Source organism: Bicyclus anynana, chromosome 3, assembly GCF_947172395.1.
Source record: "Bicyclus anynana chromosome 3, ilBicAnyn1.1, whole genome shotgun sequence".
In the NCBI taxonomy this organism is placed as follows: domain Eukaryota; kingdom Metazoa; phylum Arthropoda; class Insecta; order Lepidoptera; family Nymphalidae; genus Bicyclus; species Bicyclus anynana.
The window spans coordinates 4,403,302-4,417,883 of NC_069085.1; the positions used below are offsets into that span (position 1 = coordinate 4,403,302).

Genomic DNA, 14,582 nt, shown 5'->3' on the forward strand with positions numbered 1-14,582 from the left:
GCCTATTAGCACCTGTAGACACTTAAATAAGTATTACCTATTCACGAAATAAAATTTCTCTTACTTACCCAAACTTTTATAAAAGGATTGTGTTTTACAGGTCTAAACGTTACGGTAAATGTAACATTTGTGTGAGCTGCGACGTTGCCTTGCATCGGTGATATTGTGAACTCGTTCGATACCAGAGGTTGCCACCAGAATCTGTTTTAAAAAAACAATTATTGGTATTTTTGTTACATCTTTTGAACCTTCAATCTATGTTTCAATTATTGATTGATAAATAGAAAAGCGATTGATTGATACGCATATGAGTAGCGTTGCCAGGCATCTGGATAAAGTCGGACATAGTTAGGCTTTTTCATTGCGTTTGCGTGTCCGGCCAAAACAAATGGCGTCCGGTTTTTGCTAGGCTTTTTACATTCCTAGAACTTAATTTTTACTAAAGACTTTATTTGAATGATTAATAACTACCTATTAATAATAAATTACTAAAACTGGTTCGATTTTATTTATATTTAATTAGAATTTAACAATATTTATAATAATAGTCAAAAAAGCTTATTTTACATAAATTTTTTTGTCGTACTATACTTACAGAGACACAAAATCCTCAATAATGTGTCCTTAGGAGAGTGTCCGGCTTTTCACCCTAATGTCCGGCCAAAGTAACTATAGTATGCGCGTTATCATCTGAGTCGTCCGGTCATAAAAGTCAAAAAAGATAGGAATGTGCAGCGCGCCTACCTGCGCACCCTAATTATCGATAAACGGCTACCTGCGCACGTGCTAATGATGAGTCAATAATGATTTGGACGATTCTGATTGGTCGGTTTCTAATGTAATTGCATTGCGTATTTTTTTTGCTATAAATGTGTTTACTGCAATTAAATAAATACGTGATACATATTAAATGATTCGCGCTCGGCCGCCGTCGCGAGCAGACGTGTCCGTCGTAGTGCTCCGGCGTTTGAGTCCGCGTAGTTTTCGAAATTATATATTTAATTGACTGCCTATTTGTCGAAAGCTACTGCAACCAACGTGGGTTGCCGGATCAACACACCGTTTCGTCTGGTTCCTGCCCCGGTCTGCCACCAGCGGCATCCCCCGGGGCCGGGCCGGTACGTGAATGAGTGTGCCGGTACCTCCGTCTGGACCGCGCCTAACGGCAGGCCGTCACCGTACCGCGACCGCGTACCTACCCGCGTACCTATTCTATTTTATTATCGCGCGTAGCAAATAACCATGCCACCGCCGCCTACCCACCCCGGACAACAGCGCCGCGCAACCCGGCCGCAGCCAGTGCAAACTTCACGTCGCCGGCGCGACTACCCGCGCGAAATCACCACCGAGGCCGGCCTGGACAAGCCCGAGCCGGGCTGTTCTAAAACATTGGCCGATTCGGATAAGAGATCAGCAAGGTCCGCACCAGCTACTGCGAGCCCTTCCGAGGGTGCTGGCGATACCGTGTTCGCTACGAGCCCGCCCATCCTATCACCAACTCTGGCTCCTAAACCAAGACGCGCTGTACCAACGCGCGCTCATACCTCGCGCCAACCCGCAGTGGCCGAGCTCGCTCACACTCACGCCGGGCCCGCTCACGCCGCGCCGCTCGCCGCGCCACTTGCAACGCCCGCGCTCACCGCGCTCGCTCACACTGAGCCCGCGCGCGCCGGGCCCGCTCACGCCGCGCCGCTCGCCGCGCCACTTTCAACGCCCGCGCTCACCGCGCTCGCTCACACTGAGCCCGCGCGCGCCGGGCCCGCTCACGCCGCGCCGCTCGCCGCGCCACTTGCAACGCCGGCGCTCACCGCGCTCGCTCACACTGAGCCCGCGCGCGCCGGGTCCGCTCACGCCGCGCCGCTCGCCGCGCCACTTGCAACGCCCGCGCTCACCGCGCTCGCTCACACTGAGCCCGCGCGCGCCGGGCCCGCTCACGCCGCGCCGCTCGCCGCGCCACTTGCAACGCCCGCGCTCACCGCGCTCGCTCACACTGAGCCCGCGCGCGCCGGGCCCGCTCACGCCGCGCCGCTCGCCGCGCCGCTCGCCGCGCCACTTGCAACGCCCGCGCTCACCGCGCTCGCTCACACTGAGCCCGCGCGCGCCGGGCCCGCTCACGCCGCGCCGCTCGCCGCGCCACTTGCAACGCCCGCGCTCACCGCGCTCGCTCACACTGAGCCCGCGCGCGCCGGGCCCGCTCACGCCGCACCGCTCGCCGCGCCATTTGCAACGCTCGCGCCCGCCGCGCTCACTTACGCTGAGTCGGCTCATGCCGGGCCAGCTCACGCCGCGCCGCTCGCAGTGCCACTCACTGCGCCCATTTACGTGGGGCACACACTTGCCGCACCCGCGCATGCCACGCACGTCGGAGTCACACACGCCGAGCCCACACACGCCGGGCCCGCTCACGCTGTGTACATGTACGCTGCGCCTACGCACGCTACACCGTCTACGTCATGGCAACCGCCATTAACCACGCATTCGTATGCTGTGCCGCCGACGATGCCTGTTCACGCCATGCTGGCGCAGCTTGCTACGCCAGCCGGTGAACGTACACCCCATCGGATAGGTACCACTGAAGCCATGGACGTTGCAATGGAGACGTCACCGGTGGCTCAGGGACCACTGCCAACACTACCGACGCAGTCTCCTAGATATCCAGTGGCCCAGTCGCACATCCCTGTGGGCCGCTTCCCATCTCCGCCCCAGAGGGCCCAAAAAAGGAGCATGCCATCCGTCTCTCCAAGTTCACCTAGGGAGTCGGGACAGGCAGCTCCCACCTACGCACGAACAGTGCATACGCCACCTTCGACTGCCGCCTCAATGAGTGCCGCGCCACCCGTCGGGCACTCAACTAGCCCGGCTACCGCTCCACCTACATCCACTGTGAATGCCACCACTCCGGGCTCAACTGCCGGAGGAGCCACTCAAGCACAAACACAGATGCCGAGGCCGTCAAGCAGATACCCGCCTCTCATAGTGGAGGTGCTACCAGACTGGCCAACACACTTCCGGGAGTTGAAAAGGCTACTTGGACACACCCCGAACGGACGCCCCTTTGGCAAGGGCGTCCGCTTTCTACCGCGGTCAGACCAGGAGTTCCGTACCATCCAACACTACTTAGGGCAGCTGGAAAGTGCACTGGGAATCTCGTGGTTCTGCTATTCGTTGCCAGCAGAACGCAGCGTTAAAGTGGCAATACGCGGCCTGCCAGCGAACACGGAACCGGCAATGGTAGAACAGGAGCTGCGCGAGCTCGGGTACACTCCGGAGTACGTGCGGTCGATCCCAGCCCGCCCGGGCAGACCGGGATGCCTAATGTTCGCGCAACTACAGCGCACACCGGGCCTCATCCCTGGCATCTATGAGGTGTGCGAGCTACTCTGTATGCCAGGAATCAAGATTGAGTCGTGGCGCGGGCGCAAAGGACCTGCGCAATGCCACCGCCGCCAACAGTTCCGCCACTCCTCGCACAACTGCCACAGGCCTATTGCCTGTGTGCGCTGTGGCGAAAATCACCCCGCCAGGGACTGCCAACGTCCCAGGGAAGAGCCCCCGACCTGTGCCAACTGCGGCGGGGCACACACGGCAAATAACTCCGCGTGCCCAGTATTTCGAAAAGAGACCCGCAACCGCCGAGCGGGCACTGTGGCGCGCACTACAGCTACAGCTACAGCAACACGCGCTACCACATTCGCTGTCCCTACTGTTTCAACGGAGGTAGACGCTCCCGGCTCACTCATGGCTGCAGCCAATCAACCAAGACAACCGCCGGGAGGTAAGCGTCGCCGCAAGCGCGGTAAGCGCACCCAAACGCGCCAAGAAGAGGCCCCACAGATGTCATCTGAGGCGCCGACAATAACATCCACGCAGCCCGCCGGCAGACGTACCACAGCGCCGCCGGCCCAGTCTAAGCCCACCGTGATCGCTGCCCCCGAAGGGGGGACGAAGGCGAAGCGAGTGGCGCCGCAGCCGGCATCTCAACCGGACAGCGGCTACATGGACCCAAGATTTGCCGTAGTCATCAACAGTCTCAACCAAGTGCTGATGGCGATACAGGAGCAGCGTGATCCCGTCCCGCTACTCCTGGAATGCATTGCGGAAATCTGCCGCTACACTGGCTGAACTCCGCATTGCATTCTGGAACGCCGACGGGCTCTCACCAGCCAAGACCCGTCTCTTCAAAAACCTGCTCTCACAGCGTCGAGTGGACATCGGCCTTATAAATGAGACCCACCTCAAACCGGTGAACAAGTTGAAGGTTCCCGGATACTTTGTCTACCGGGAGGACCGCATCTCACCGAATGGGATTGCTTACCGGGGATTAGCAGTCCTAGTCCGACGGTCCGTCATCCACCAAATGCTGCCAGCACCACGATTGCAGACGTCGTACGCCCTGGGCGTGGAAGTCTGCGTTGATCGCCAACCCATCCGTGTGTTCGCTTACTACAAGTCTCCGCAGGATCGACTTGCGGTCGCTGATGTCCACAATCTGCTGGACTCGCCACTGCCAACCATCATAGCTGGGGACTTCAACGCGAAACACACAGCGTGGAACTCCAATATCGTGTGTCCGGATGGCAGACGCCTCCTAGACGATGCAGACCGCAATGGCTACGAAGTGCTAGGACCAGAGGTTCCGACGCACTACCCTTACTGCGCTGCCCACACTCCAGACGTCATCGACCTAGCTGTCGTCCGCGGCCTCACGGCCACGCCAACGTTAGACGTCATGGACGACCACCTCTTCTCCGACCACCAAACCGTCCTCTTAACGCTACTGAGTAAGCCCATGACGACGACACGACCTTCTCCCAAACAACGCCAGGATTGGCGCATATTTGCCACTCACATGGCAGAGCACTCGCCATACTTCAAAGTGGAGACACCCGAAGACGTTGACCGACTCGCGTCTCAATTCAGCGCGAGTATGTCCCACGCGCTACAAGAGTCCAGACTCGACGCTGCGTCCACCCGCAGGCCTCCCCAACTCCGCCCCTGTCTGCAGGCGTTGATAGAAGAGAAAAGGAAACTGCGCAGGAAATGGCAAACCCGGCGATGCCCTATCATGAGGTCACAGCTCAACGCTCTGGCGGCCAAAATTTCGGAAGCGCTCGAAACCGACGCGACCGAATCTTGGTACGTGACCATCGAGCGAGCCAGCGACGATTGGTCCGGCATCCACCGCCTCTGTCGCCGCCTCTCAGGAACACGCGCTCCGACTAGGCCCCTCCTGGCCAGTGACGGTACCCCACGTTACCGCGCCGAGGACCGAGCTGAGATATTCGCGGACTACCTCGAGAAGCAGTTCCAACCGAATCCGACCACTGATGTGCAGCATGACGACACCATCGAGCGACACATAAAGACATACTTCGAGGCACCAATAGCTCCGACCGAAGACCCCGTCGTGTTCTCCCCTGGACAAGTCCAAAGGATGATTCGACGAACCAAACTCCGCAAAGCACCCGGCCCCGATCGAGTCCCCAACGAGGCCCTGCGTCACCTCCCCCGGCAAGCAATTGCGACACTGACGCAGCTCTTCAATGGAATTCTCCGCACCGGGTATTTCCCCTCAGCGTGGAAACTCGGCCGAGTCATCCTTATCCCCAAGCAAGGGAAGAACATTTTGCAGCCTGGGAGTTACCGCCCTATCACATTGCTATCGACCACCTCAAAAGTCTTCGAAAAACTGCTCCTGCTGCACATCATGCCCCATCTACCACCACGCGACGAACAGTTCGGATTCCGTGCCGAACACTCTACGACACTCCAAGTGACGAGGGTACTGCATCACCTCGCTGCCGCCCACAACAAGCGAGAGCACTCCATCGCAGTATTCCTCGATATGGAAAAAGCGTTCGATCGCGTCTGGCACACCGGCCTAGTGTACAAGTTGTCCACGTCTACTACTCCTCGTCGAGTAGTTAAGACTGTGAACACCTTTCTACTGGACAGACGTTTTCAAGTGGCGGTTGAAGACGCCTTGTCCACGGAACGGCCCATACGTGCCGGTGTGCCCCAGGGAAGCTGCCTGTCGCCCGTCTGCTACAGCAGATATACGGACGACATCCCAGTTGCGAACGGCGCCATGCTTGCGCTGTACGCCGACGACGCCGCGTTTATAACCACATCGCTGTCGGGCCGACACGCGGCGATCAAAATGCAGCGCGCACTGGACGCACTTCCCCACTGGCTAGAGACCTGGAGACTCAAGGTCAACGTGGCGAAAACCCAGGCGATCTACATAGGGCGATCCCACCTACCGCCCCCGGTGTCACTAATGGATGAGACTGTCGAATGGTCCCCGACGGCTAAATACCTCGGAGTGACCATAGACAGGAATCTCTCCATGCGACACCACGTGAAAAATGTGGTCACGCAGACGCGAGCCGCACGGAGCCTCTTGCGCCCTGTGCTAGCGTCTCAGCTGCCTCTCCGTGCGAAGCTGGGTATCTACAAAGCATACATCCGCACGCGCCTTACATACGCGGCCCCAGCGTGGTACGCGCTGGTCTGCGAGTCGGGCCGCAAATCGCTACGAGCGCAGCAGTCACTGTCGCTGCGCACAATTACCGCCGCCCCACGCTACGTACGGAACCAGGTCATCTCCAGAGATCTGAACATAGAGAGCCTGGACGACCACATTCGCCGCCTGAGCATCTCAATGTTCGCGCGCGCTGACGGAGCGCGATCCCAGCACCTGCGAGGTATCGCGCCATACCATCGACGTCCGCCGGACACACGAGGACTGCCACGAGACCTGATCTCCTGAACCCCCCCCCCCCCCGGACATGACCACTTCCTCACTGCTGGCTGACGGGCGCTTGCCGGAGTTTCTCCGGCGAGCTCGACCTCGCTGAGCAGTGGGTGTAGCACCACCAGGATTTACCACTCTGCCACAGTTCCGCAGATCGCCCGCGATACCTGCGAGCTCGATCGCGATGCGGCAAGATAGCACCGGATCTGAAAAACCCGGTGTTGACACCACGGACCTAAACAGGTCCCACCCAGCGCCCCGCCTGTCGTTGCAGGCGGCGTCGAGCATCACAGAGAGGGGCCAACGCCCCGATCACTGTTACCCCGTGACCCGTGGGGGTTACCGTGGAAGACCCGATCGTCGAAATAAATACATTCATGTGTTACTCGTTGCGCACTATGGATACTTTATTTTCTAACGTTGATCTGAAGAAATTACATGGCGATATTAGCCCTCAAGCTCGAACACTGATTCACAACGTATTCCTGTTTCTCAATGAATTGAAAAGTGATCCGAATAAAGTGGCTTCTCTAAATTTCAACAAACCACGTGAAATGGCCGCATTTGTTTGTGGTGTGAGCAGAGCGACAGTGGACCGAATCAAGACGGAAGTATCACAATCAGGCAGTACCTGTATACCAAGAACAAATTTTAAGAAACCACAAACCGTCACTAATATTGACGATTTTGATAAAAGTGTGTTGAAGCGAACTGTAGCTTCATTTTATGAGAATGGAGAGTATCCATCCGTGGCGAAAATTTTAGAAAAATTCCGTGAACAATTACCCGATTTTAAATGCGGCAACACTTCAATGAGAATACTACTGAAGGAGGTTGGGTTCCAGTATAAGAAAAATAGCGAAGGACGTAAATATTTAATGGAAAGAACTGATATTGTTTGTGCTAGAATGGACTTTTTAAGGAAATTGGATTTACTTAGAAGAACTAACGATCAGCGACCACGTTTCTATCTAGACGAAACATGGATTAATCAAAACCATGCAAGAAAGAGGATGTGGCTTGGAAGCAACGATGAAGGAGGTTTCAAGAATCAGCCTGTGGGAAAAGGCCAAAGATTAATAGTTTGCCATGCGGGTTCTGCAAGGACTGGCTTCGTTCCAGATGCGAAGCTAATATTTAAAGCGGTGAAATCAAAGGATGCTGATTACCACACAGAAATGGATGGCGAAACATATATGGCATGGTTTTCCGAATTCCTGAATCTACTTGAAGAGCCCTCAGTTATAATTGTCGATAACGCAAGCTATCATTCGATACAGTTGGAAAAGATACCCACAAGAAACACGAGGAAAGCTGAAATTCAAGAATGGTTGACAAAGAAAAAGATTCCATATTCCAGCAACGAAATTATTGAAGAATTAATAAGAAAAGTAAAAGCCAGTAACCCGCAGAAGGTCTACGCTTTAGACCATCTGGCAAATGAACGAGGTCATGAAGTAATAAGGCTCCCTCCATATCACTGTCAATATAACCCAATAGAATTAATTTGGGCACAAGTAAAGGGAGAAGTTGCGAAGAATAATAATACCTTCAAGATAGCAGATGTCGAAAATCACCTCCACCGAGCCATAGAAAATGTCACACGAGAAGACTGGGCCAAATGTGTTAGGCATGCCGAAGAACTTCAAAACAAAGATTTACAAAAAGCTCTAATTAGAGATCACGCGCCGCTTATAATAAATTTGGCAGAAGACGAAGATTCTGATGATGAAGACTCAGATGAAGATTAATTTTATTTAGTTAATAATTATATAATATGAAATATGTATTATATTAAATCAAATATTGTTAATTTTTTTAATTTTGTGAACAAGATACGATAATAAACTTTACTTATCGATAATATGTCTTTCATTGTTACACCCTTCACTAGACGGCTCCATAAGACCCATAAGTGCAAGCGAGATAGATATAGAGAAATGATTTATGGCCCTAAGACTCAGTTGTTAACGCGCGTACTATAGTCTGTCCGGCTATTGGGCTTGGCGAGCTGGCAACCCTACACATGAGCTACCCTACATATTAGCTGGTGGGAGGCTTTGGCCGTGGCTAGTTACCACCCTAACGACAAAGACGTACCGCCAAGCGATTTAGCGTTCCGGTACGATGTCGTGTAGAAACTAAAAGGAGTGTGGATTTTCATCCTCCTCCTAAGTTAGCCCGCTTCCATCATAGATTGCATCATCACGTACCATCAGGTAATCAAGGGCTAACTTGAAAAGAATAAAAAAAATGAGTATCGTAATAAAATATCAAGTTATGTCGTACTTGGCACCAAAGTCTCCTTTATTGAATAGCATGACCTTCAAAATCTTGCAACCGCGTTTTCTTACGCGACCGAACTGCATGGAGTTCTGACTGAAGTGCAAACTCATCCCAGTCGCAGAACCGCTCAATTTCACCAGTGGACGCTCGAATTTAAACACTCTCATGTTCAACTGTTGATCAGATTAAAACTTTGATCCAGCAATAAAGAGACATACAGCTCGTGCGTGATTAACTTGACACCTAGCTCGAATGATGTTTGTACTGTGTTTGTATGGATGTGTTTGGTAGCCAGGTGTCAAGTTAATGTGCACGGGTTATAAGTACATTGCCTTCATTTTGTTACAATCCTCTACTTACTAAAGCTCAGAAATAACAAGAAAATTATGCATTAGGTACACTCGTATTTTCTATATATTTACCTATAGTTATTTTAAAAGTTCCTCGTTGTTATTATAATGATAATAGGTAGGTAAATACGTATTATTTCTTAATATGATTTGAAAAAAAGTAAAAGCTGATTCACTAACTTTGACGTGTGTTAGTTGACATATACGAAATTGAGATTATATAAAACAAATGTCGTCCGCCTACTGATAGCACTTCATGGATATCATTCAGTAGATTGATGACATTTCTTAGTTAATTTTATCAGTTGTGCTTAATATGAGGACCACATTCTGTTTTAAATTCAGAAAGAATTCTTGTTACTATACTCAGAGCCACAATTATTCGCCCACTTTAATATATTCGCGTCATATTAAAATGGGCGGATAATTGTGCATCTGAGTATATTTGAAGTAAGCATTTAAGATAAAAAAATGTTTAATATAAACCTGAACATCCAGATTACTGATCATGCCAACTGGCTTAAACTGTATCTTGACTGGCACTTTCATATAAGGTTTGATCGTGCACTTGTTGGGAATCACTTTAAGTGATGACAGGGCATTCTCAGAGTCCTTATCTATTTGTTCTTGGATTTTATCCTGTTTATATTGTTGCAGCATTTCTATTCTGTAATAGTCACACTTTTAACCAGTAGCAAGGTGTGGGCGAAGTTGGCGGCCACCTATGGCCTCGCATCCAAGGGGGCCTCGCGACGCCACAAAACCCCACAAGGCCACTCGAGGCCTTATTAATATATATGATATTATCTTTCAGCACATTTATATGTCTTCCACTATCATGCGTATATGAATTGTATTGTTAATACAGGTAAACGGCTTTAATTCATATAGCAGTCCATATATCTAAAGAAGAAATTCTCGTTTCCTTGAGATATACTCAGACAAACAAAAAAGAACTATCAAGTTCTGACAAATGAGAACCTGCTCTATATTTTCGTTGGTTAAAAATGGGCCTTGCAGATGTTTCTTTGCCCACGCCTAAATTTATATACGCTACGCCGCTGCTTTTAACTCGTAGCAAAGATTTTTGTTAAGAAATATAATAATTGAATAGACTTACCTAGACGGCCCTTGATCCTTAGCATGACCGGCAGCGGGGGTAGGACTTAAACACACACTAGTTCCTTCAGATTTTACGTCAGTATTATCCTCCCGATTTTGGTACATAACTTTAAATAAGAAGGTGGCTTCTATTGGCACTTTACTATGGTTCATCACTTCTATTGGGCGTACAATCTTTTCTCCTACCTTGACTGCTCCTAAATTAAAACTCTTTTGACAGCCTTCGTATAAATCGAAGAGCAGCGGAACCCCTTAAACGCATAAAAATTCAAATTTTAATAAATCATTTACATTCATCAGTTTACTACACCTAGCTGTGTTAATACCTTCTCCTTTAATTGTGACGATTTCTTCGCAGAGTGAATTGACCCAAAACTGTAACTTGAATTCATATTCCTTGACTAGTTTTGGTCGGAAATATATCGGTATGTGTAACCTTTTCCTTGGGTCCACAACATAATCAGGCGTTAATACGACGTATAATTCTGGCGAATTGGTGAAGTTCAGTGACAACCTAAACAGTTTTATTGTTTAATACAAAATTAATCTGCGCAAAGCAATTAAAACATTACACAATTTGTAGTTGAATCTATACTAATATCACCTATAAAGCTGAAGAGATTGTTTGGTCATTAGATTGTTGTAAATTTAAAAATTATTTTTGTATTGAATAGTTTCTTTATCCAGGAACGCTATACGCATATAACATCACGCTACGACCAATAGAAGCTGCACGAATGAAAAATGTTATGAAAAAGGGGGAAAAACACCCTTTTGAGAGCTTACGTTGCGTGCGCAGCGCAGCGTAAACTATATACGCAAGCTATAGTTACGCAAGAATAATGCATGACGAAAACACGGAATTCCTTTTATATTTTTTACTGACAGACAGACAAACACGTCAAACTTATAACACCCCTCTTTTTGCATCGAGGGCTAAAAACAGTTTAAAAACAATGAACGTACGTAACGATAACTTTATCGTCGTTTTCGAATGCCAAGCTTTTCTTGTAAGTGGTATCTGGCGCATTGACGATACATTTTCCGAAATCGTACTCTTTAAAAGAGAAACTATACAGTGGTTTTTCAATTTCCGCGTGCAGATATATACTATATTCGGGACCATCTGAAATCTTAACGAAAACATATTGATAAATATACACATCATGACAAGAACTCTCTAACCCAGCGGTTCCCAAAAGGTGTTCCGAGGAACCCTGAGGTTCCGTGAAAGGTCCTCAGGGGTTCCGCGAAAATACAAGATTTCCATATTGTAAATCGTTTCACTTGTGATAATATTAATTGACGTAATTTATTATTCATTTTCAATTAACTTGTTTAAGAAAAACTATGGTGATATGTCATTCATCACATTAATTTTTTTGTAAATACCTAAATAAATATACGAGACGTAAGTGTATTTCCGTTTTTAGTTTACCTCTTTCTTAAGCTAGGGTTCCGCCAAAAAATGGTGAAATAAAAAGGGTTCCGAAGTCAAAATAATTCGGGAACCGCTGCTCTAACCTAACCTATCTTAACCGTTGGGGTGTCCCTTCGATTATTTTCGTCGCCCTAAAAAACAAGGGGGTCGTAGGGTGTAAGTGGTTTAATTAAGCAGGTCGTCAGAGGTCGAATGGAATTGACATTACTAGTACATAAAATTAGATTGTATATTGACATTAAAATTAGTATCATTATTGTAATTTGTATTGTTTATTGTATCTATTATTGAAAGTATGCCCCGACTAGGTTCGAACCCATACGGGGCCCTTAGTCATGAGCTGGTTCTTGCATCGCGGCACGATCCAAACTGCGAAGCGGCTGCGCGACGCGCTGCTGCTCCGACCTCATATCACGTGAGTTTTAGCCGTGTTTCATAATCAATTTTTTTTTACTGTTATAATTCATTCTTGAGTAATAAATAGCTTTTGTTTGGGCTCAAAAAATTTTCACTAGTCCTTTCATTCGATTTTTAATCTAAGAAAACAGAAGGTCAAATATTTACCGACAACGTAACAGGGAATGCTTGAACGGGAACTTTTTTCAGCGTGAAATGAAGTACACACTCTACTTCATTGGCAGGTGTGACGTATCCGTTGACAGGCTCCACATACAGCTGCAGATACTTCTTCACCTCACTGGTGTCGTAATTCCAGTCAAAGAAGAACGTTGCAGAACCGTCATTCTTTATCACGAATGGAACTGTCCTTTCGTATGTTGATGCTGTCTGTTTATAAACGATATTATTGCAATAATAGGCCTTTTGTAGGGACTTCCAAACATCACGATACTGAGCCACCTGCATCCAACGAATCTCTGCGACTCGCTTGATGTCGTTAGTCCACCTGGTGGGGGGTCGACCAACACTGCGCTTTCTAGTGCGGGGTCGCCATTCCAGCACTTTGGGACCCCAACGCCCCGTCCATTGCCACTTCAGCTTCGCAACTCGTTGAGCTATGTCGGTGACTTTGGTTCTTCTGCGGATCTCCTCATTTCTGATTCGATCACGCAGATATACTCCTAACAAAGTTCGTTCCATTGCTCGCTGTGTGACTCAGAGCCTTCTTATGAGGCCCATAGTTAGCTATCAAGTTTCGGAATCATAGATCATCACTGGCACTAGTTACGAGTGTGAAATACTAGCGGACACACGCGACTTTGTCCGACCATAGACTTCCTTAGTCAGGCCCTCTCGCAAAATTCGTTCTTAGCAGATGCCTACTATAACTACTAAACAAGCGATTTTCGCTTTTATAATTATTATATAAAGATAGATTGTAAAAAGTGTCCAGTCAAGTCATATTTCATTATATAAATAAAAATTATTTACGAAAATGTATGGACCGATCGCCAGTAATACCTACCATATTATGATAACTATTCTTTACAACCATGTTAACTATAAATAATTCTTTATTTACAAAAAATCACGCACAGCTGTTGGTAGTCTTACAACTTGTAAACAAACTGACTGATTGAGGTCACATTTTGTATAATTTATGCTTTTCTCTCTTAGTTTATCCACGGCTCTGTCGATTGGAACCGTTTTTAGGGTTCTGTACCCAAAGGATAAAAGGAACCTATTACCAAGATACTGTTGTCCGCGGAAGATGTCCTTCCGTCGGTCTGTCACCAGTCTCTCACGAACCATGATAGTTAGACAGTTGAAATTTTCATAGATTATATAGTTATGTAGCCGCTATAACAACAAATTAGCATTTGTTGTTATAGAGGCAACAAGATACTGGAATGGCGACCCCGCGCCGGAAAGCCCAGTGTTGGTCGGCCCCCGACTAACTGGAGAATATCAAGCGGCTTGCCGGGAGCCGCTAGATGCTGACGGCTCAAGACCGTTATGCTTGGAAGTCCATGCAAGAGGCCTATGTACAGCAGTGGACGTCTATAGGCTGATAATAATGATGATGATTAATATAGGTACAACTAGCTGCCGCCGCGCGGTTTCACCCGCGTGGTTCCCGTTCCCGTAGGAATACAGGGATAATATATAACCTATAGCCTTCCTCGATAAATGGGCTATCTAACACTGAAAGAATTTTTCAAATCGGACCAGTAGTTCCAGAGATTAGCGCGTTCAATCAAACAAACAAACAAACAAACTCTTCAGCTTTATTATATTAGTATAGATATAACTTTAGTATATTACCCAATGATATTAAATAAGAGGTCGTTGGTGTTACCTGATCCAAATGAATATTAGTAACCGCATCACTATTCAATATGCGATCATTTCCAATCAAATAGTAAGTGACTTTAGGCTTTATAGAATAGCTTAGTGCATTTACACACAGAGTAAGCATTTTTGTCAAATATGTTATGCTACAAAAGATCTTGAACGACAACGGTCCGTCTTGTATTGGTGTATAGATGATCCTGAAAGAAGATATTTTTTAGTTCTTCTATGCGTGGAAGATGGTTTGCATTTGAATTTGTAAGTTGACAGCGTTAGCTTTGTAATGTGTAAAGTAAACTAAATAAATAAATAGGGACCAGGAGCCTTAGCTATGTGGCACGCATCGTCTCGTGATTTATAGCCATAGCCTAAAAAC

At 48.3% G+C, this 14,582-nt stretch overlaps 1 protein-coding gene across 1 annotated transcript in view; it reads right to left on the minus strand.

Annotated features, from left to right (window-relative positions):
- The window catches only part of LOC112052243 (hydrocephalus-inducing protein-like), a 58,604-nt gene that overhangs the window by 6,203 nt on the left and 37,819 nt on the right, over window positions 1–14,582 (minus strand). The window contains exons 61-68 of the mRNA XM_052891147.1: window positions 14,214–14,406; window positions 12,521–12,742; window positions 11,482–11,648; window positions 10,842–11,029; window positions 10,514–10,766; window positions 9,880–10,060; window positions 9,047–9,216; window positions 69–201 (exon numbers count right to left, since the gene is read on the minus strand). Of these exons, the coding sequence (XP_052747107.1) occupies window positions 69–201; window positions 9,047–9,216; window positions 9,880–10,060; window positions 10,514–10,766; window positions 10,842–11,029; window positions 11,482–11,648; window positions 12,521–12,742; window positions 14,214–14,406 (1,507 nt within the window). The remainder of the gene's footprint in view (window positions 1–68; window positions 202–9,046; window positions 9,217–9,879; window positions 10,061–10,513; window positions 10,767–10,841; window positions 11,030–11,481; window positions 11,649–12,520; window positions 12,743–14,213; window positions 14,407–14,582) is intronic.